We start from the raw sequence: 24115 nt of genomic DNA on the forward strand, positions 1-24115 counted from the left end.
CACACACACACACCCCTTTTTTTCCCCTGAGCAAAAACAAAACAAAAAACAAAAACACATGTGGTTCGATTCGAAATCGCAATATATTACTCCTGATTATATTCAACCTCCTTTACATCCGTAGCAAGGATAGAGCCAACTTACCTGCGATCCGCTCGTTTAAGTCCCCGTGTTTACATGAATATTTTTAATGACGCAGCAAGACCACACAGAGCAACGTGATTGTCGCCATTTTTTGTTGTTATTGAATTCTTCAAACCCATGTGACAAAAAGGGTGAAAAAAAGATCAAGATTTTTAGAAGAATCTTCCGATCACACAGGGGAAAAGCCCCTTAGTGGAAAAAAAAAGGTTAATCTTCCGAGTTGTTTGTCTGATGGATTAGTCTGGGTTACTCCGCTGACTGACGACTGGAGGCTGTGCGCAATATTTGACAGCTTCGGGACGCTGCCGCCGCCGTATGGCTCGCAACAAGTACTCACTGGATTTCGGCCGTCCGCAAAATGACATGCGACTCATGCTCTGTTGTTTTTTTCTTTTCTTTTCTTTGCGCCTCCTGCTTGAGGAGCAAAAATCGTCGAAAAAACAAAAAAAAAAATCCCACATGCTTAATTTAATAAAATATCTTATTTAGTGCTGCCATTGTCAACAAGTGGTAAAACCTAAGAAAAGCTGCTACTGCACTGAATGTGGGTAACAAAACACGACGTCCGTAATTTATTCCCTAAAAACAGGTGTATATTTTAGAATAATGTAAAGATAACATAGAACGTAAAAATGTTTCAAGTGTTTCTGCTCTTTTTTTAATGATGATTTCATGATGTGTCCAAACTACTGTAACCCCCAGATTATTTTTTTTTATCGCTAAATCAGAAAACATATATAAATATAATGTTGTGGCACACACAATAATGGGGAAGACTATTTATCTAAGAGTTGTCCTGCATGCACAGTCATTAACGAAGAGGTCATTGCTGCAGGATGTGGCAGTACGGAGTGCTATTTCCAAGCATATGAATGAAAAGTTGAGTGGAAGGAAAAAGTGTGGAAGAAGCAGGTGCTCTGATAACAAGAATGGCTACACTGTGAGAGGATTGTCTCTTTTAGCTTGTGAATTTTTGGGAAACATTCACAAGTCAGTGTTTAAGTATTTATTTCTGCATGCGGACAAAGCATTGATCCCATCCTGTATAATCCTCTCCAGGCTACACCTGTTTCCTGTGCGTTATTTTAGACTGCACTTTTTTCCTTCCACCTTTCATTAATATGTTTGCATTCATCACTCTGAACCACTGGCTGCTTTAGGAATAGTCATCTTTGGCTTAGTTTATTTTGACCTGCTTCTTGTAGAGGTTATAATATGCTTCTCTGCTGGAAAACTGTCAAGTTAATATTCTTTGCCATGATATTAAAAGTCTATTTTTGTTAGTCTGATGATGTATTCAAATTTTATATTAAAATTATAATTGAGTTTCCATTAGTTAAACCATGGTCATAAAAGACTAACTGAAAATAACACTTAAAATAAAGTATATCACTCATAACATACATAATTCGTTTCATAATTTAACACATGAAATTATGATATTCTACCTTATTGAGGCGTATGTGTTGAGTCTCGAATTGTAAACTTCTGTAAATAGCAAACAAATTAAAAAAATAAGCAAACATATTCTTCGAAAACTTAAAAAAAACTGTATCTCAGTGGGGGCGCGGCCCAAGGTTTTATGGCGCCTTAAGCAGCATTTGATTTGTGGGTTAAGTTCAGTATGGAAACGAGATCAAGTTTACAGTTTTCAATTGTGCAGACTAATAGTACTGAAGTAAATTGGTATTATTCCTAAGTCCTGTTAGCAAACAGCTACAGTACACAATAGATGTGACCTCTGCACAGATGCAAGCAGTGGTAAGGACTAAATGTGCACCAAGGATATACTGCTCAAGAAAATAAACGACAATGCAACTCCAAATGTCCCCTTTATTTTCTTTTGTAGTATTATTACTCACAAATACGTCATTGCTTTGCTTTAAGCAAGTCTCGTATTTTGAATTACACTAATATCAACCATTTATTTTAAATTTGGTATCCCAAAATATTCGGACGTAAACTCATTCTTTATAAACAAATGTATCGTTTCTGTGAAGTAAAGTGTCCTTGGGCCCCCCCTGCTGGTTTCCTGGACCAATACAGGAGCTTAATTTCATGTCTGCTCTGTTTCATGTCTGCTCTGTTTATTGGTAACATGTATGATTGATAAAGCTGCATGGGAATAAGTCATACACTTTTGAGAAACACAGTCTCATCTTATTTCAACTGTTTATTGACGTGCATAAATAAATGTGTGCTGCAGTCAGACCGCTTATGCTCATATTGTTTACTTCCTGTTACGTTCCATTTGCAGTCGAAACTCGGAAATCCTAGCTTTCAATCGGGGAAAAAAAATCCAATGCTAAAGTTGGACTTTACCTTCAGAAAGTCAGAAAACATTTAAATATTTTTTTAAGGCAGCAACAATAAAGTGTAATGGAAACATGTTTATTTTACAAGACACCGTTGTAAGAGTGTGCGTCTAAAATCAATGTTGCATAGTGGCTGCAAATCTCAACCAAAGAAATTAAAAGTGCTGCTTGCACGTACAGCTTTAAAATGACGTTTTAAGAGGCACTAAGACCAAAACCTCACTATATTGAAAATCGTAAGTTTGTATTTTTATTTAGAATCCTGACTTCTCCGACTGCGTCGACCCAGCTTTTATTTTTAATTTCCGAGGGAAATGGAATGCAACATACCATCTTCAAAAGACCGGATGCGCCAAACACCAACACCGGAAATGTTACAACTATTTTTTTTATTTTTTGGGGGGCTATTGTTTACATTTGGTCTCCTCATTTTCACTAAATGTTATGTGTTCTGCAGTATTCCCACAATTGTTAGATAAAGTCAAGATAATGCAACCTCGTCCGTCTGACTCGGGTCAACCGTCTGCACAGTGTTAAAAACTACAACAACCAGTTCACCCAGCGAAATTAACCCATCCGCATTTTCTCTGGATGATGCGCGCAGAAAAATAGGGCGTCGTGGAAACTGCCTCATTCATTCGCGGAGGACAATCACTGTTCTTAAAGACGCAGGCGAGCGACCCACGTCCACAGGAGCGAGAGAGGGAAAAAGAAGTGGGGGAGAGGAGGAAAAAAAAGGGCATTTTGACTTCATTCCTGTGCAAGAGAGGAGAAGTTCCGCTGCACGCAGAGAGAAGGCAGTACGTAAAGAGCCACACGATTCCACTGGCACGCCGAAATAGAGTTTAAAAACCTTGTTTTTGTTGTTCATGCGTGCGGCAGAGTAGAAATTATTGGCAAATCTGGTGCAAGCCTACATCTGGAGCATCTCTCACACTTTTTTACAGCGTTATTGTAGGAGGATATGGCCAAGTTTTTCCGTGCTGCTGTTTTGGGTCCACCGGGATCTGGAAAAGGCACGATCTGCAAGAGGATTGCTCACAGCTTTGGCCTGCAGTACCTGTCCAGTGGCCACTTTCTACGCGAGGGCATAGCAGCCAACACAGGTAGGAGAGCCAGAGCAAGACTATCTCGTGACAACAGGAAGCGCCTACCCCGAATTAGTCATTTTCTCTCGTGTAATTTCGCAACTATGCAGTTTCCTCATTAATAAATAATATGTTTTGGAGGAAAACGGGCTTATAATGTTGCGCAGAATTGCTGAATAAAACAAAACCCGTTAAAGGTTTAAAGGTCTCTTTTATTTATTATTTTTTTATGACTAAATGGCAGCACTTCCCCGGTGCCCCAACAGCACTCTAAAAAAGATGAAAACAAGCTGAAAGTTTTTGGTTCTCACAGAACTCCCTGACAATTTGTTGCCTCCATAACAAGGTTCCCAATTTTTCTCAAACATTTTGAATTAACCTTCTGCCTAGAATATTTTCAACTCCCAGCACATGCAAGGCATAAATAAACTGACGTTGAAGTTCAGCACAAAGAGCTTAAAAAAAAGTAGTGACTTCTTTAATAGGACCCTCTTCTATTTTTGCTCTCTGGTTCAGTTGAATGATGCGCCTGTTTTGTCAAACTCAAGGACCCAGTGGAAGTATTTATGGAATAACCCACAGGAGACTTCCATCATAGACTTTAAGGGTTGCAGCGACAGAAACAGAAACTGGTCAGATGTGATGACGCCCGATCCAACAGGCCCTGCTCTGTCTTGCCCTGCTTCTTTTTTTTTTTTTTTTTTTTTTTCAATCTTCAACATCAGGAAGCAGAAACAAACATGATGTGCACTGTGTTTACTTGTCTGTTGTTTATCAGAGGCAGGCGTGCTGGCGAAGACCTACATAGAGAGAGGCATGCTGGTACCTGACCAGGTGATGACCAGGCTGATGCTGCCCAAACTGGAGCAGCTGAGGAACCACAGCTGGCTGCTAGATGGTAAGAACAGTCGCGCTTTGGCCACTTTTGCTTCTGTTTACTAAATTCCACTGGACCCCGGGAGGGGGGAGCAGAACTCTATATAGCCGTTTCAGTTAATTATTATATATTATTATAATTATAATGTGCTTTGTCATGCACCCTTAAGGTAATTGTGAGAACTGCCAGCTAACCCTGTAATCTGATTGGCCCGTGCAGATGCCACCCCTTGGAACCCTCCAGTGAAATGCACATTTAAAAGCAGGACCATATGCAAGCACCAATTGTCCGGGCTCATGAACACGACTAGCCCGCGCACACGACCACCGAGTCTGGTGTTCTGTTGAGGGTTGATTGTTAAAATAAAATAAATATCCAAAATTGGAACAAGTTTCATCATGTTTTTGTGTTTGTAAAAATAACAGTATTGATAAACTAACCGATGTAACTTAATTAGGCACAGCCACTTCATGTTGTGACAAAGCAGTAATGATTCACAGGGCTGCGTGGAAAAGTTTGTTGAAAAAGAAAACGCCCCCTTTTTTTTTAAAGTACCCATTGAATAGATCTACAGGAAAAAAAAAAACAAAAAAAAAACAAGTTTGGTCATTTTGATTTCAGTTCATCTTTTATATTCTCTATTTTTTTAAGAACTATTTTCAGGTTATGGGAAATAATCTGACTTTGCTATTGTTGGGGATTTTCTCATCTTTTACCTATTGTGTTGTAGATTTACCTTACTGGTTTTCAATTATTTGCCTCATTTAAGTTTTCCAAGCCGCGGATTGCTGTACTTGTAGTATCTTGTGAAGTTTCTTGAGTAGGTTTTGAACTTCACGCCCCTCATTAACCAAGCCAGACCTAAACATTAATAGTCACTTTACTGTCCCCCACAGCTTGGATGGGCTTTTCAGTGGATTGTCTTCCCTTCCTTCTCTAAGCCAGGAGTCTGCAATCTGTGGTTCTTTAGGCTCTCCTCAGTGGCTTTTTAGTAATTTTGGTCAAAAATAAGAAATATATAAAAAATATTCTTAAGTATAAAAGTAAAGAATAACTAGTTTGTGTATTTTATGTTTTCTCCTGCTATTTTTGCAGAGTTTTCACCACAGACTGGCACTTATAAGACACCATTCTTTTTTTGTAGGTCACTAGGTTGCTAACATGTTTTATATTTCTCATTTTTGATAAATTTGGAAAATTTAAGTTAAAAAAAAGGGTTTTATAGTCTTCTTGTAAAAGTTGGACATATTATTTTGTTCTAAAACCTAAAATTAGATGTACAATTTTAGTTCTTTAATTTAACTATAAATGTAGTTCATACATTTATTATTTTTTTTGCTTCCAAAGGGTCATGTGGGTTTCAGGACTCTACACACATTTCGTTCATTAATAATGAGGGGAAAAAGGGCTCAGTGGATTTTAAAAGTTACTGACTCTAAACATATTTTAACAAATAAAGACATTTAGTTTTTCCTGTTCCCGCACTGTATGTCAGCAGAAGCGTTCAATACCACCCAAGTGCCATTTGACAAGCTTTAAGCACCTTTCCCCATAGAGTTACTTTCTGAGGATAGATGAATGTAAATGATTTTCTCAACCTGTGGAGATTTCTGCTGGTATGTTTCTGTTCTCTTTGACTTTACAGGAGGGCACATTTTGTGGTTGAAGTTGCAGACGTCCTGCTGCTATAAGGAGTTACATGAGTCCTAGATATTTTAGATTGTGCATGTTCTGTCCAGTTGTTGCTTTTTAGTGTTTTCCTCCTCGGTACATTGTTGCAACATCTGTTCTAAGGTCCTATAAAGCAACAGTAGGTCAGAGATTATGAGTATCCTCAAAAAAAAGTTGTCGTTTAGGCTGTGTGTCCACATGAATTGGCCGTTTTGGGAGGCCGTAACGGAGCGGATATATTTTAAAACGGCGGTTTCCTTTTTCCGTGTGTACAGGCGAGCCACATCTTTTCTTAAGCGATGATGTCATGGCTTCGCCTCGCTCTGAAACCTGCGTGTGCCTCACTCTCACTAATAACATGGGTTAGTCTGTTAGTCTGACAGGTTTTCAATCCATTGTTTGGTATCAGTTCATTATTTTTCAGTCCATATATCTATCTATTGACTATTAGTAAATTTCCTTTACCCTTCCACTGTTTCTTTGTTTTTCTCTCATGGTTTAAGCAGTTTCCATTTTTAAACCCAGCTGCTCTAGAAATGCCCGCCACTGCATTATATACTTGAAAAGGGGCTGAAAAGAACAATTGTGATTGGCAATTGCTGCCTAGAAAAGCATAGAATATGGACCCAGAAACCGTAAAACAACGCAAGCACAACGCTTCAATTTTCAAGTCTTTTAAGTTTGCATGTCATTAGTCTAGTTTGGTTGAGCTTGTCTGTAATTGCTGGGTGTGACAAAACATCCGTCATCATTGTAGAGAAATAACCAGTTCCATTGTTTGTTTGTTTTTTAATACAGTTTGTGTATGGATGTCTATGGAACCCCACACCCAGCCACACACAAACACACCCGCTGGGTGGGTGTGTTTGTGTGTGGCTGGGTGTGGGGTTTGTGTGTGGCTACATTTTTCTCAGAGGTGTGGTCCATGTCATCTACATACATGATTATTAGCATTGTTTTTTTGTGTCATTTTAAAAGTTCGCTCAAAATTCACATGAAATTGGATGGAAACATAGCGACATCCTCAACAGGGAGGGTAAGACTCAATTGTTCGTTGTCAAGGAAGCTGAGCGTATAGTGTCCAATCATGTAAACGCAAAGTTGAGTGGAGGGAAAAGTATGGTTAACAAAAAAAATACAAGTTCCACTTCCTGGTTCAATGATCATGGTAGCACTGTGCATTGTTCGCCAGCAAATCCATCCCACCTAAACCACATAATGGAGAAGTTACTGAGGGATCAGTACCAAAAATGGTGATAAGATGAAAGAAACCTCAGCTCAGGCTGCAGTAGTTCATGCAAGAGGAGCGCTGCATAAGTTTTGAGTGCATCTAATGGACAGTATATAGACATACTTTTAAACACACTGACAATTATGTACTTAGATTTTTTTTTTATTGTCAACGTTCAAAATTTCTGATAAATTGAATCTTTGTGTTTTCATTAATTGTAAGCCATGATCATCGAACTTATTAGACAAATACCTCTTGGTGGGTATTGTTTCTATAATAAGTTTGACTTTTTGACTTAAATCACTGAAATAATTCAACTTTTCTGTGATATGCAAATTTATTAAGCTGTACGCATATGTTTGGTACAGAACAACCTCATAAACCTCTAGCTTTAAATCTAATGTACACAATCCCTCTTAACCTTCCTAACTGTAAATTTACCAACCTGCTGATTAAAGGCAACTGATCCTCGTTGGTTTTGCATGTTAAGTGTCTCGTGTTTCATTACTGCTTGTGAATTTATCGGTGTGACTAAGTTCTTGTTTTTGTTTTTTTTGGTATGTTTATCCATAAATGTAAACTTCTGTTATTACAACAGAACCAAAGGCAGGTGTTCATGTTAAAATCATCATGAAATTAATCAGAACTTGACTAATGCCGCTTTAGGTCTTGGGAGAATAAGAAACAAGGCGCGTGTAATCATAAAACACAGTTTGTAACGACGTCTGAGTTTCCTGCTTCTCCCTGTGTGATGTGTCCAGGTTTCCCCCGCACCCTGGCACAAGCTCAGGCCCTGAACGATCTCTATCAGATGGACTTGGTCATAAGCCTCAACATTCCCTATGCGACGCTGAGCGAGAGGCTGAGTGACCGCTGGATCCACCCCGCCAGCGGCAGAGTTTACAACTTGGGATTCAACCCCCCTCGAGTTCAGGTATCGGACACGCGAAAGTGAGCGTCTGCTGGCAGCGGTTCAGATGCTCGACCGGGTGACGATGTGACGGTCTGTTGTTCCCTTGTGCCGACAGGTTTTCAAGCTGAAAAGGAATTTAAAGTTCATATGGATTCAGCAGAGAAGCTTATAAAGGGGAGGAGAAGGGGGAAAAAAACAAAGCTCCTTATTCCTGAGGCCACACTTAGGCTGAATGAATGAATAATTTATTTCAGACAATCCAGTGAAATTATAAATTTAACACATTATGTTAAATGATGTATAAATATTATATATATATACACATATAATTCTGTCTGAAAAGGGGTGTGAAGAAGTGAAACTTGTTTAATCACACCCCTTCTCTTTCCTTTAATCGTTAACACCAACAATCTTCCTGATTCCTATTTTACCTGAGTCCATACTTCTAAAAGTAAGCAAATAAATTGATATACTGCACATTATAAACATACACATTCACATGTACATTGTACATTCAGACACTTATTACCTAGAGCTCATAGCCCACACGACCACAACTACTGCACTAGCAAGTATTCACGCTTGTGCGGTGGATAAAAGTACACATTGATCTTCACCACCCTTTCTCCATCTTATGTCTTTTCAAGAAAACCAGTTTGAGCCTTTTCCTAACCAGTCTCATGCTTGGACATTGCTTTAATTCAATGCTGAGTTTGTGTCATGCCTTCACAACACTTAGGGAATTTTACATTATCTAAAGTTTTTTGCCTACCTGTCGAGCGGAGCTGATGCACTTGTGGAAGTAAGTCTGTTGGGCTCTCTCTGGCATTAAGAAAGCAATTCTTAGCGCTGCACTGCCAGTCAGGACAAGTCTTGAATTTAATGTGGATGCATACACTGTAACAAACAGGCATGTCCAAATTGTGGCCCAGGGGCCGTTTGTGGCCCCTATACTGATTGTGTGCAGTAGGACAACATTTATCCAACCAATCTGATTGCCATTCATTTATTAAAATTGGCTAAATTATAGTCTAATTAGTTTTATTTTAAATGATCATATTTTGAACAGTGGATACAAAAACTTTTTTTTATTTATTTCTATTCTTTTGTTTGGCCCTCAAGGGCTATTGACTTGACATTTTCTGTTTAGACACCCCTGACATAAAATGACCTGTAACCTTTTTTTTTTCCTGACATTAAATGAGACATTTTTGACCAAAACTCCTGTTTTAGGTCATTTGGGTTTATCGAAGCAAATAGAAGAAGTGTTGTTAATCTTAACTGATCAAATTTACCAGCTTAACTAATATTAACTGACCAAAAATAGAAAACATATAGTCTGATTTAATGTGAGAAAGTAAGAAATCAATTATACACAGTGTGTAAATATCTGGAGCCAACATTTTTTTTTGATTAGTGGCCTGGTGCATGGTGGTTGCCTACTGTAGAGACTGTAAGTTACCTGGTTTGAATCCCACAGACTGCCCCTCCGGGTCCCTGAGCAAGACCCTGAGCCCCAGAATGCTCACAGGGCGCTGCACAGTTGCAGCCCACTGCTCCCTAAATGAAATGGGTTAAATGCAGAGGACAAATGTCACTGCAATGTACGATGCAATGAAAAATAAAGATGCTTAAATCATCTCCAAGGCTGTGAGTATTTGCCCGCTCTGCTTGGCTGAGTTTAAACTGGTTAGTGTTCGGCATGGATCTGGATCCCCTCCCTTTCATTAGGGTTGAATTAAGGTTTTGGGTGAGGCCTTTCATCTTGTTCTGTTTTTATGCTTTCCAAAACCAGATTTTATGTGTGCTTGAGGTAATTGTTCTGTTCGAACACCCACCTGTGTCCACGTTGCATCAGATTCTGTCAACCTTAATGAAATAACAGTTAAAGTTATAAAAATTTGGTAAGTTTTCAAAAACTAGATGAATCCACAATAAATCCAAACTTTTATAAGTGTTTACAAGCGGTAAAGTACTTGCGTGTTTAAATGTAAACATCCTCCAAATATACACGATAGATGCCAACTTTTTTAAATGAAAAAGCCAAAAAATGCAGTATAAATGTAATTTAATAAGATCAAGCAGTGTATTTAAATGTTTATATTTAAAAAGCAAAAGAGACTTGCTTTAGAGTTTAGTTTATAGAACAAAATAATTTTTCATAAAATGTAGCTTTTTTTTGGGGGGGGGTGTGACAAATTATTAATAAAATGGAGTCTTTGTGTCATATTTAAAATATAGGTTTAGGAACACTGAAATAAACAAATGACGAAATGAGTTACATTAACATTTAATTTTCCCTCGGGATATATAAAGTATTTTTGAATTTAATTAAATAAAGAACTTAAGTTATTTTATGCAAAAAAGCTATGTTTTAATGAAGAGTTGTTATTTTGGGATGTTTTCACCTCTTTTGTCTTAAAATATGAGCATTTCAGAAGCATTTTATGTTCATATGCATTTCATTTTGTTGTAATTCTCTTTGCCGTGACAGTTTTAATAGACTGAATTGTTGTGACCTTGGCTTACCATCCTCAGGGTAAAGATGACGTGACCGGGGAGCCACTGATTCAGCACGATGATGACAAGCCAGAAGCTCTGGTGGCACGACTCCGACACTACAAGGAACTGGCCAAGCCTGTTATAGACCTGTACAAGTAGGTTAAGCATGTTTCATGCTAAACAATCACAAATCAGAATACGTTAGGTATTGATTCACTGTTTCTAAGCTAAGTAAGATTTATGTGTATTATCATTTTTTATAATAACAATAGAATCGTAAAGAGGCGATTAGAGATGCATCAATAAATCTGCTGGTGACCAGAATCAGATGATTTTTAATGCGGATCCGCTCCGACTAGTGGCTGACCAGTTGGAAACTCAAAAATCTAACAGCATTTCCAAACATGAATGCACCATAGTAAGAGCTACCAGGCTGGTCTGGAAACAACAATCTTCTGTGTAGGTGTTGTTACTGAGGAGGAGGGCTTGTTGTTAGCTGTTTACAGTATCAGTGAGATGTTGGGAATGAAGTCAGGGGAAGCGCAAAGATATAGGAAGCCTTTTAAAAGGAAGCTGTATTTCCTTGGTGAAGTTGAGACGTGTCTGCAGTTCCTTTAGGACACAACAGTGTGAGAGAGTGAGACTTTCAGCAGATAACAGGAAGGCTGAGATGGAGTTCAGTAAAATTGCTCTGTTTTAACTCCTTGGAGCTGTTAACATGTCATCCAAAATGCTGAATCAGGGAATGTTTTCAGTCTTCAAGTAATCTTGAAACAAACATGTAGAGATTGCTGTATCAGCTACCTTTAAGTCAGTGGCAGTTTAAGAAGTCAACTCTCTTTGTATATTTATTGCTCTTTCACACAATGGGCTATACATAATTAATGAGCAAAGGCTAGAGGAGAACAAATCTGTTATTTTCTTACAGATCTCAGAGAAAAATCACAATTGGCTAAAATTGATATTTACAGGTCAAAGATTTTCAGAAACCGGAATTTGACATAATAATAATTATTATTATTATTCTCCACTGAAATGCGTCAGATTATTGTGAAATACTATAGACAAAAGACAAAAAAACTCCCAAAAAACAATTTGACTGCATATTTTAGTTTAATTTTAATCTTTTAGAGAAACTGTAATTGAGTTTTAATCACAATGTACTCATTTAAACATTTAAATCATACTACATCTTAGTCAACTCAATTTACAGTAAACTGAATTGATTACAATGTGAAGTTGTTGATTCTTACATCTTTAAAGGAAAATCATGTTTTGACACATATATGAATATTTTTCCAGAAACTGAATAGAATTGAGTTAAATCTGTGTTTTTTATGACAGCTATGACTAAACATTTCTACAAAAAAGCAGATTAGAGTCTCTTGGTTTATTTCTTTCAAATGTTTGATAATTGAGGGGTTTATTTCTAATAGTTTTATGCAGTTTTAAAACATATTTGGGGTATGACGCCTAAACTGGCTAAATGGCTGTCCGAGTCCTCTAATGGACAGCAGGCCTGGGATGGACTTATGACCGATTATCGCTATTTGTTGATTTTTATCCCTCTCCTACCTTCTTGTCCTGTTACATTTTGAAAAACAAAGACACTATAAATAAAAATAGTTTTTATAAAAGCAGTTTGGAGAAAATAAGAAATGTCACTATAAGTCTTAGAACAACTCAAAGATTTGATTTGTTGTTTTTTGGAAGACACAAGCCATCAGATTTTTATTTGGGAAAATTCTATTAGTTGTTGTTTTTTTTATTTTATTTTATTTTTTTTAATGAGACACCACCTAAAGATGTTTTCCTTCATCTGGAATATTTTTTATAGCCACAACCAGCGTTTCTCTGTTCTTCTCCTGTCTTGCCTCAGATCACAAGGAGTCCTGCACTCATTTTCGGGAACAGAAACTGACAAGATTTGGCCTTACATCAACTCTCTCCTCAGCACCAAGATGCACACGCAGCCGTCAGACGCCCCTCCAACCCAAACGCCCTGACTGATTCGCGAGAAGGGACCACGGAGAAGCAAGAGGAAGTTGATTTGTATGTTTTGTTACATGCTGGAGTGAGATTCCAAGGAAATGCACAAGAGACAAATCCACATGTTGATTGATTTTGATGAATAGTTGTGTGGAAACATTTCCAAAGCTTTGTACTTAAGATTGCCATAAATTCCTAATAATCACTTTGAAAAATGTTGTTGCTTCTACGGGTTTTCAAAGAACTGTCTTTTTTTCCCCTTTCCTAAATGACTTTTCCTATTTTCAATCATACTTGCAGAATCAAAAGGCAGAATAAAAAAAGGTAAATAGAAATCTTTTTTTTTAAATGGCAGTTTAGATGTATTCTATAAACCAAAAATTAAGGGGTGGTATATCAAAAGTCACAACAGACCCTTAAACAAAATGCTTTATTAATGTAGATATTTCAACTGTGCTCCAGTTTTGGGCTGGAAAAGCAGTTGGATTTGCTAATTGTTATTCTCAGTAATCAGGCAACAATTAACAATTCAAGCTAGCAACTGCATTTTTTAAAATGTTTTTTTTCTTCATTAAAACACTGTAGCAAGTTTTTACTGGCAGTGTGAAAAGAACTGTGTGTGTGTGCCTGACTTAATGAGATGCAAAACTTGTGTAAACAAGTTGATACTGCAGCTATCGCTGTGTTTTATTTGTGCAGCAGCCATATTGGATTTTGAGGTGGAGGGTTGGTGAGGACCCTCTGACCTTCTGAGTTGGACCTCCATCTTCGGTGGGGACTCCATTTGATTTTTTCCCACCTTTAAACTTGGAAATTTTGACCTTGTGGGACAAGTGAAAAGTTTTCTTCTCATATTTTGTCTCTGAATGTGCCTGACGGCAGCTGTAGTGATCCTTTAGCAAACATAAGTCGTCTGTTACAAATGCGCTAACGATTTTTTTTCTTTTTCCTTTATTTTTTTTGCTGGGTTTTGACCCTTTTCTGTACACAGTATATTTTCAGAGGTATTGGGAACTGTGTAAACATCTTTGGGTTGTTGCTGGATTAGTTCAAGAAGCCTTCACAGTTTCGCTGCAGGCATTAAAGTGAATTCATTGAATGTTACATTTCTCAAAATGTACTCTGATGTAGCCTTCTGTGTATCTATGAAAGGGGCCTTTTTTTTAGGATTCTGACACTGTTGCAGTCTTGTTTTTTTTCCTGTGTCTTAAATCAATCATCGGTGTAGAATGAATCTTTGTTGCCTTCGCTTTGCAACTATTTGCCCTGGAGAATAGTTTAGGTGTCATCAGTTAAAGTTTGCCTTTTGTAATAACTTAGGAAACTATTAAAAAAATTTCAGCAGCTGACGAACAAAGACAAGCTTGAATCGCTTTTCCAGTTCTGTGGCCTTTTAGTTTTTTGCAACTTATGACCAAATATTTTGAAGTTCCAGCTTGAAGCTTGCAAATGGCAGCTTTTAATCTGTGACTGGCTGTAAAGGGCAGAGAACCCGTTTTCATTTTTGGGATCTATGTATAACTGATACTGGGTATTTCTCTTTTGGTTGTCCCCCTGACTGTAGATAGAGCACCAAAGGAAAAGGAGCCGCAGTTCAAGAGGCACCAGCTTGCTTCAGGTGTAGTTTCTGTTGTGTGGTCCTGCACCTGCTGAGCTCCATGCAGGTTCTTGAGTGAATGGTTGTGCTGCTAAAGCGGTAAAACTATACAATGCCATGCTACACAGCTTTTCTGTAACACCACAGAGACCTTTCTGTTTTCACATGATGCGGTAGAAAGAAGTTACATTCCAAGAACAATAAAACTATTGTCCAAAGCATGACTGCTTCCTGTGTGGTTAATCCATCTACAGCATATGTACAGTATGCACATCTGAGCTGATTGTTTCCTCTAAGACTCTTAAACATTCATTCAGGTTAGGATACACTCGGTGGAAGTACATAATAATTCTTGTTGAATGTTTGCTTTGGTGCAAGCAGTGGATCTCAAAAGTGCACACATACCTTTGTAACCTAAAAAAGACCACAACAAAGAGTTTTAATTGTTCTTATGATGCATATAAGGAAAGAAAATGTTGCATTCATCTGTTTATATAAGCAGGAACTTGTTGACTACATCATGATTGAATTACAGCTCCATGTTTTTAAGGTCCAGACTTGTATCAATTACAGCAAATATTAATCTGAAATAAAATGCAGCTTTAATCCCAGTTGCATTCTATACCTACTGTATATTGGTGCAGAGTTTACAGGGGATCATCTCATTATACAAAGTTAACCATTTCCCTTTGTGTTTTATGTATACTGTTTATATAATGGTATCAGTGAAGACAATCAATAACCGAGGGGAATATAGGAAACCGGTCACATGAAGACAAACGGGGTGTTTCTCAAAATTTAGAAAAACATAAAAATGGGTAACAAAGGAGCTCCAGGAATTATCTTTGTACTAGTTGTGGTTTAGGTGTGACGTTAAAATATCCCATATTCCCTATATGTCTGGATGATGGAGTAGTGATAAGACTTTTTGTTCCAAAGAATTTTTTTTTTTAAATATTTTCCAAGTCCTCTCTGGTGATTGTGTTATGGTTAAAATAACTAAACCTAGACTTTTGGGCCATACCCCCAGAAATTGTATTTGGCACAAAACATCCCTGGATATTGTCAAAAACCACCACACCCACATGGAGGAGGCATCCTCCTCCTGCAGGGGTTCTGGTAAGGGAAATTCTAAAGAATTGATCCCAAAAGTTCAACTGATTTCTAGAAACCTGAGAATGAATTATTTCATTTTCTAGAAACTCAGATACTCCCACCATGCACCTGTGCCAGGGGTGCTCCAGTCCTTGAGAGCTTCCATTCTGTAACTTTAAGATGCATCCCTGCTCCAACACACCTGAATCAAACTGAATCCAGTTCTGTAGAGGCCCGTGTAACCAGACCTTCATTTAAATCAGGCGTGTTGGAGAAGGGACGCTTCTAAGCTGCAGGATAGGAGCTCTGGATTTGGACACCCCTCACACAGAACAACAACAAAAAATGGCTTCCCTGAAAAATATGAATAAACAAAAGCTAATAGCTGTGACCAAGCAATGCCCTCATGACAGGAAAGATTTGTATTTTTTTCCACCAAATTTAAGTGGGTAATTAATGAAAAGTCAATAGATTCATACCAAAGAAGACTGAATGCAGAAATTGCCTCAAACGATGCTCCGACAACGGATTATTTTTGGGTAAACTGTACATGCATTGATGAAACTAGATTAATGCAGCATTTTTACTTTCATTATTCTGATTAGCTTGTTTTTCAGTTGGATTACACATGGAAAAGGTCACATTTAAAGTTGAAAAAGTCTTTCTTTCTCGCCTGCCTGCCTGTCTTCCCTCCTCTTCTAATCCTGGAGGATTTGTAAGTAAAGCCAGTACGTATTAGAGTCTGGGTTAAACTCTGCTCCACTGCCTGACACAGATTAGAGCTTCGACTTCTGTGTTTACCTTCGACATGAGGTGCAGAACAGTCTGTGTTTGCGGAGCTCAGCTTTAGATCACCAGTTTTCACTTGCACAATGAATTTAGTTTATTACATTCTTTCTAAAGATCCGTCAGTCTGTCCGTTTCTTTGTTTCAGCCTGGAAGCACGAGGAGTGGAAGAAAAAGATTCAACAGTAACAGTGACAGTGATCAATTAAAACAACTAAATTCAAGATTTAAAAAAGATGCAGAGCCTGAAAAGGGAGGCTGAAGCATCAGCGTGCGCATCCTTTATCTTCTCTCAACTCTGTCTTTATTTCTCTCAGAAAAAGAAAATATTCAGAGTAAGCGAGTGCAAAACAACTTGAAGCTAATGAATTCACATCAGACAGAAGCTCAGATTTCTGGCTGATCTATTTGCCTAAAATAAGTCATTATTGAATAGCTTTCAACATTAATTTTCCTTTGAGGTCATAAATACTTTCTAATATTCAAATATTGAATCATTTTCTTTTGCTTCAAACAAGATCTAACACTAATGTTTTATTCAATACATAATCTAGTTTTAAACTTGAATGTATTTAAATAAAAAAGTACATTCGTTGACTTTGAATAGAATAAATAATAAAACATCTTCACTTTACATCTTTATGCATTTATGCATTTGACTTTAGAAGTTTAGGTTTGATATAATTCATATGTGACTTTCAACAAGTTTGTTGACAATAATTGATCACAGAACCTATATTTACAATGTTTCATGTTTTCTGCTTCTACTCGGAGCCTTGCAACAAAGTTTTCACTCAAATGTTCATTGCCAATGTGCAATAAATTCAATTCAATTCAATTCAATTTTATTTATATAGCGCCAATTCATGAAACATGTCATCTCAAGACACTCTCTAAAGTCAAGTTCAATCAGATTATACAGATTGGGTCAGATCATACAGATTGGTCAAACATTTTTTCCCCCCTATATAAGGGAACCCAGTTGATTGCATCAAAGTCCCGACAAGCAGCATTCACTCCTGAAGAAGCGTAGAGCCACAGGGAGAGTTGTCTGCATTGTCCATGGCTGTGCAGCAATCCCTCATACTGAGCAAGCATGAAGTGACAGTGTAATCTAATCTAAGTCTAATAAACTTGAGTTCAGACATTCTTTCTGTTGGAACATCACAAACCATAAACTATAAAAAAATGTGGGACTGAAGGCCTGGTGGTTAGAGAGCGGGGTGCTTGTGTCCTGGAGAGGCTGGAAGGGTCCTGGTTCGAATCTGGGTCCCCGAGCAAGGCCCTTAGCCTCAGAATGCTTCCTGGGCACCACACAGTGGCAGCCCACTGCTCCCTAAGAGATGAATTAAATGCAGATAAGAGGACAAATTTCATTGGACTACATGTTCCAATGACAATAAAGATGATTATTAGCATATCTAAAATCCAACACAACATAATCAGATCTGATGGAGAGTAGCATATCTTATGCTGTTGCTTTACAACCATAAACTACAAAAAATGCGTGACTGGTGGCCTCGTGGTTAGAGAGCAGGGTGCTTGTGGGAGATACTACAAGGTTTCCTGGTTCGAAATCCGATGGAGAACAGCACATCTGAAAGTCTAACCAAATACTTCCAACTGGATTTATGTCTGGACTTACTTACACTATGAGTCAAAAGTTTAAACACACCTTTGTCTTTCAGTTGCTTTTCCTTATTTGTATTACCATTTACATTGTAGATACATACTAAATACTTTAACTATGACGCAAAAGTACTCAATATTGCCAAAAGTAATCACTCCCCCATCCAAATAATTGAAATCAAGTGTTTTAGTTCCTTCCATGGCCACACGTGTATACAATCCAACAATTAGGCATTCAGACTGTTTGAACAAATATTTGTGAAAGTGTAGGTCTCTCTCAGGAGCTCAGTGAACTGCAGCGTGGTTCCGTGATAGGATGCCACATGTGCAACAAGTCCAGTGGTGAATCGCCCCTGCTCCTAAATGTTCCCCGGTAAACTGTCAGCGGTATTATAACAAAGTGGAAACCATTGGGAAAGTCAGCAACTCAGCCACTAAGTGGTAGGCCACGTAAACTGACGGAGTGAGGGTAGCAGATGCTTAGGCCCATCGTGCCCAGGGGTCACCAACTTTGACCTGACGAGCCGCTTAGCTCCGCCTAGCTTCACTCACATCCATCTGGGATCTCTTCCATAGAGAGTGATTTCTTCAACCAATTTTATTGTCCAGCCAACCGGGACAAAGGGCTGGAGTTTCATAGATGTGACGTAGTGGAGAAGCGACCGTGAGACTGTTTTGATTCAGACAACAATGGCGGCTCGCATCGAGGAAGCAAGCGTTAACATTGATGCTGCTATTTCTTCCGTGTTGTCCAATCTACCTAATATTGTTTCATTAAAAGAACATCAGAGAACGGCTCTGAAGGCTTTTGTTGGCTGTTCTGTTTCGTTTTTTCCTGCGTCGCTCTCACCAGCGTCACGGGTTAGCTTTGGTGTGAGTGGTTGAAATACCACGTCGATAAAGATGACAGACAAGTGGCTTATCCAATCATATGCAAGGGTTTTTGATAATAGCCTCGTGAGACCATCCTGATCTCGCGAGCTTTCAAGGTTTCACTCGCAGATCAGTCTGGCTACTCTCCGTTAAAGAAAATTTGGAGCCGTTCACCAAACGAACGTCCAATCAGCGTTGGCTTTGAGGCGGGTTGAGGTGTGACGCAACGAGAAGCGCAACAGTTCAGTCTAAAGAACATGGCGGCTTCAGCCGATGAAACTAGCGTTAGCGTGGCTATCGAGCAAGTTTTATCGGAATTACAGAGTATTTCTTTGCTGAGCTAACGAGCCTTTACCTGCAGCAGCAAGAGCAGCTTGGCTTGTGGTTGTGTTTTCGTCGTCGCTCTGTTACGTGCGACGACGAATCTGATTGGTTCATTTGGCCCGTCTATCACCAACATAGGCCAATCAGCTAACCAGTATTTTCGCCCCTTCCCAAAATTACTTCAACGGAAGGTTTCCAGATGGATATGCGGAGCAAATCCATCTGGCGGAGTCAGGTAATTTTGATAAGGCCCAGCCTTCTAAAACGCCATTCCTATGGATCTGTTCCAGATGGATGAGTGGAGCTAGGCGGAGCGAAATTCATTTGGCTAAGGTCAGGTTACACCAACTTTGCTACAGACCTTCAAACTTCATGTGGCGCTCAGATAGATGCATAGAGAGCTTCATTAAATAGCTTTCCATGGCCAAGCTGCTGCTTTCAAGCCATGTATCCCCATGATCAATGTAAAGTGTTGGATGCAGTGGTATAAAGCACTCCACCACTGGACTCTAGAACAGTAGAGGAATATTCTCTGGAGTGATCAATCACACTTCTCCACCTGCCAATCTAATGGATGAGTCTAGGTTTGACGGTTACCGGGAGAACTGTACTTTTCTCACTGTATTGTTTCTGGTTTCGGGTCATTTTTCTTGAACTGGGCGTCGCCCCTTAGTTCCATTTTTGAACGCTTCAGCATACTGAGAGATTTTGGACAACTCCATGGTCCCTGCTTTGTGGGAACAGTAGGGAGATGGCATGGCTTTGTACCAGTGCAATGGTCCTATAAGGACATGGGTGAATGAGTTTGTTGTGGATGACCTTGACTGGTCTGATCAGAGTCCTGACCTCATCTCAACAGAATATTTTTGGGATGAATTAGAGCGGAGACTGGGAGCCAGACCTTCACGTCCAGCATCAGTGTCTGACCTCACAAATGAGCTTCCAGAAAAATGGTCAAAAATCCCTATAAACACACTCCAGAACCTTGTGGACCGCCTTCGCTGAAGAGTTGAAGCTGTTATAGCTGCAACGGGTGGATCGGTGTCATATTGAACCCTATGGATTAGGAATGGGATGTGACTTAAGTTCACATATGTATCAAGGCAGGTAATGAAATAATTCAGGCAATATAGCCATGGAATTATATAGCTCACAAAAAATATGAAATAGGTCAAAAATATTTTTGATTCTTCCAAATAGCCACCTTTTGTTTAGATGACTGCCAGGCACACTCATTGGCATCCTCTCCATGAACTCCCATCAGCCTTAAAGGAGTTCCGAGAGCTAGTAATATAAATGAAGACAGACCATTGAATGAGAAGGTGTGTCCACATCCTTTGACTGGTAGTGTTCATCTGCAATGTCTCACAAATTTTACTACCACAAACTTCATGCACCGGGTTGAATATTAAAACTTACATAATTTTGTTTGCACTTCAAAAAATAGATGCACTATGTTATGTTGGTGTTTCAAAACCTCATTAAATACACTGACGGTTGACAAAACATGGACAAGTTCAAGGGGTGTGAATACTTCTGCAAGGCACTGTGGGTCACTAAATCCACTCCGTGTTTTCCTGTTCCTGTCAGGAAGCGCTGAGCAATGCTCCTTAACAGATCTATGAACATTCAACCCAATGCTGCCTCCTTGCTTTCTCCCATCCGGGCGCGCTGCAGATCTACCACTGGCAGCCCTGTTTTCTGGTCCTACGCCAAAGACGCGTTCGGATGTGTGATGATGCAGTATCTCGGTGCCTCCACGGCTTCGCTGACAGGATAGCTGGGATCTATCTAGAAACCCCTGCAGCGGAGCCAAGTTTTCACAGGTCATTTTACACTCTGACCTTTTGATTAAAGTGAATGACAAAGCAGAGGTCAGTGCGTGTGCGCGCAGCCGGGATTTAAAGCTCATCTCCACAGCGGCACAAGAACGGCGCTCCAGGGAGAATGATAGAGAGCGCCCCGAAAGGTAAAGGACTCCTTTGAGCTGTCACTTTCAGATCTCTTGTGTGTGTGTCTTTTTTTTTAATCTATCAGTTTCTGAAAACCTCAACCGTCCCGTTTCATCTCATACCAACAGAGATGCTGAGAGCATCATGATCGGCGCCTGGATGTTACATAACATTAAGCTACCCTTAGAAATCGTGACCAATCACACTCGGCGCATCTTGCGCCTGCATGGCAGCTGATTTATCTCAACCAACATGCACATATTTCAAGGTGACTTTATGTGGATTTTCTGGAGGCGTTTGCAAAACACAAAGTTGGGTCACGATCGCCCCGGGCCTGTTTGGGGTGCACACAACCGGCCGATGAATGACATCATTTGGGATATTTTTGTCATAAGGGAAGATTTTTTTATTTTTATTTTTTTTTGAAAACAGACGATTTCATAATTTTTTAACCCAATGTGCAAAAAATGCTTTTAAATGACCTGAGGCGCTTCTGACTTGATTGAATGAGCGGTGTGAAGGCTGCCACTCAGATTAACTGGATCTTTTTGACCCTTGGAGCGATCAGTCTCTTCAGAAGAGCACTGATTTATCCACCAAAATATGTAGAAGTAACGATATGAACGACTCGTCGTTTTAATTCTCAATTTTGGCGTCGCTGGAGAGAGATGCCAGGTGTGTTTTTTTCTGATTTATCTGAACCTGCAGCCTTTATTTCCCAGGAAACGCTCTGTTCTGAGAGGACGGCTCCTCTTCCGCTGTCCGACTGCGCACCTCCACTGCGCGTCACGTTCGTCACGTGAACAGCTTAACAGCGCTTGGTTTAGCTCCATGTTGCGCTCATTAGGACTGACACGCTTGTTTCCAACAGAAATAAGGACTTTGTGGTCACCCACGAGTCCACTGACATGCAGTGTAGGTTGTGACAAATGTATAAAATCCAAGCGTGCAGCGGTGAAACTGTAGTTCCACGCAAAAGTATTCATCTTTGAGCTATTTCGCAGTTTTATGACCTCCAATATGTATTTTACCAGGAATTTATGTCACAAGCCAATCACAAAAACTTTTAATTCTGAAGTGAAAGCAAAAAAACACATAGCTTTAATTAAAAAAGAAAAGAAAAAAGAAATAAGATGAATTGATATGTGTTAACCCCTTTTTGTAACCCCTTGAAAAGAAATCACTAAAACCATCATGTATCACGGTGGCTGTAATGGGGAGATTGCGACAAGCCGCCTTAATTTTGTGAAAGAGGCTAGTGACTGTAAACATACAGCCAGAGTTACTATAGTATAGTTCAGATTAATCATAATCATGCATTGGAATGGTTCAGTTTAAGTCCAGACGGGAAATCATTTGAGAATCTCTGGCAGGATTTAAAAAATGATGTTCAGATACTGTCCATCCAATCTGACTGTGAGCTTTTAAAAAAAATAAAAACAAAAAACAAAGAATGGACCAAAATTTCCGACCATACATGTGCAAAGCTGGTAGAAACACACTCAATAAGCGGCACAGCGGTAACTGCAATAAAAAAGGTGCCTCTAAAAACACTGACTTGTCATTGAGGAAAGAATGCGTGCCACACTTTTCAGATATTAATTTGTAAAAGCTTTTGACTTCCATGAACATTCACTTCCACTGCTATGTTTGTCTATTCACAAAGCATCAAAACTAAATACACTAAAGATTGTGGTTTTATGCAACAAAATGTGAAAAGGTTTAACACTTTCAATACTGCAAGATACTTTTGAAGGGCACTGTGATCTTGGAGAAGATATAAGATCTCAATGTCTCTTGCTGCAGCGGGTCAGTTCAAGTTTATGCTTAGTCCTTCTGCTGATCCAGCAGATTCCTTGATTCTGCTTTAACTGTTATGTGGATAATCATTGATCCTCAGTAGATACTAGAGGATGGTGGTAAAAACCAGTTAAGACTGTGATACATTTAGAATCATTTGCCATAAAACAAATGAAGTGGATTTCAGCAGTAAATGTCAAAGAAAAAGAATTTAGTGCATGCCACCACTAGCAAGACATTGGCAAGTTATTTCCAGTACTTGCTTTGCTTAATAAAACAATCTGGTTTCTTTATGAAGCAGGTGTACAGAGAGAAAGGCTTCGTTCTACAAAAGAAGAAAGAAAAGGCAATTTTAGGAAGGATGAGAAAAAGGCTACACGGCAACACAGATAAACACAAAAAAAGCAATAAAGACATAATGAATGATCTTTGTTCTGCAATCTGAGCCGTTCAAACTCAAAAGTTCATCTTCAAAATGTGTCAGTGTGGAGAGAAAGCTTAGAAGCACTGCAGAAGTTGCAAAAATGTGCATAAATAAAGTGAAACATTGAATACAGATTAGTAGAACAAAGTCTAATGCCTTACAAAGTGCATGATAAGCGGTGAAAAAATATTAAGATATTGAGGGGTGCTCACAGAATCTAAACAAGAAGTGTGAAAGTGTTCACTGACTTTCAGGAAATAACTTTTTTGAAACATTCACAGTTTTAACGTAACTATCTGCTTTTTGCTAGGAGACAGTAATGGGAACAACAGTGTCCTTTGAAACTAACAATGAAGAAACATGTAGTGCCTTGCAATAGTATTTACACCCTGGGAGCATTTTTACACATAGACATGTTACAACCACAAACTCAAATGGGTTTAACTGAGTAGTTATGTGACCTTGCAACACAGATAAGTGTATAATTGTGTAGCAAAATTTAAATGATACATGTTTTCTTTTATACCAATAAAAATCTGAAAAGTGTGGTGTGCATTTTATTCAGTCATGCTGTGCAATACTTTTTGGAACCGCTTTTCAGTGCAATTCAGTGAGGGTTGGAGGGTAGTTAAAAGCTTTGCACACTAGTCTTTTTTCTAGTCTTTAATCATATAGTTAGTTGTATTTTAAAATTAAGGAAGTAACAAGGCTACGGTGGCCAACTGGGGCAAATGTAGAGTAAACAGCTGAACAGCTGAACGCCCAACAAACGGCCAAATGCTCTGTAGACACATGACCAATGCAAACTCCAAGACGCACAAACACAGAAAAATGCAAATGAAAAACGCTGCAAAAACATGTTGCAGTCACCGGAAATAGAAGCAAAATAAAAAATGCTGCAAGTA

At 38.9% G+C, this 24115-nt stretch overlaps 1 protein-coding gene across 7 annotated transcripts in view; it reads left to right on the top strand.

Moving 5' to 3' along the window:
• Window positions 1-2845: 2845 nt before the first annotated feature.
• The window catches only part of ak4 (adenylate kinase 4), a 33443-nt gene continuing 12173 nt past the window's right edge, over window positions 2846-24115 (top strand). For 2 of the 7 annotated variants that reach the window (XR_002429103.2, XM_021324295.2), the window contains exon 1: window positions 2846-3565. Coding sequence is in view for 4 of the 7 variants with exons in the window: in XM_021324295.2 (XP_021179970.2) it covers window positions 3424-3565 (142 nt within the window). In the remaining 3 variants the exon portion in view is untranslated. Of the gene's footprint in view, window positions 3566-4325; window positions 4446-8087; window positions 8261-10777; window positions 10897-12620; window positions 14549-24115 lie in introns of those variants that run through there. The other 5 variants (XR_004931653.1, XM_021324293.2, XM_036140904.1 and 2 more) reach the window with 5 other exon arrangements.

This window comes from Fundulus heteroclitus, chromosome 9 (genome assembly GCF_011125445.2).
Source record: "Fundulus heteroclitus isolate FHET01 chromosome 9, MU-UCD_Fhet_4.1, whole genome shotgun sequence".
Classification (NCBI taxonomy): Eukaryota; Metazoa; Chordata; class Actinopteri; order Cyprinodontiformes; family Fundulidae; genus Fundulus; species Fundulus heteroclitus.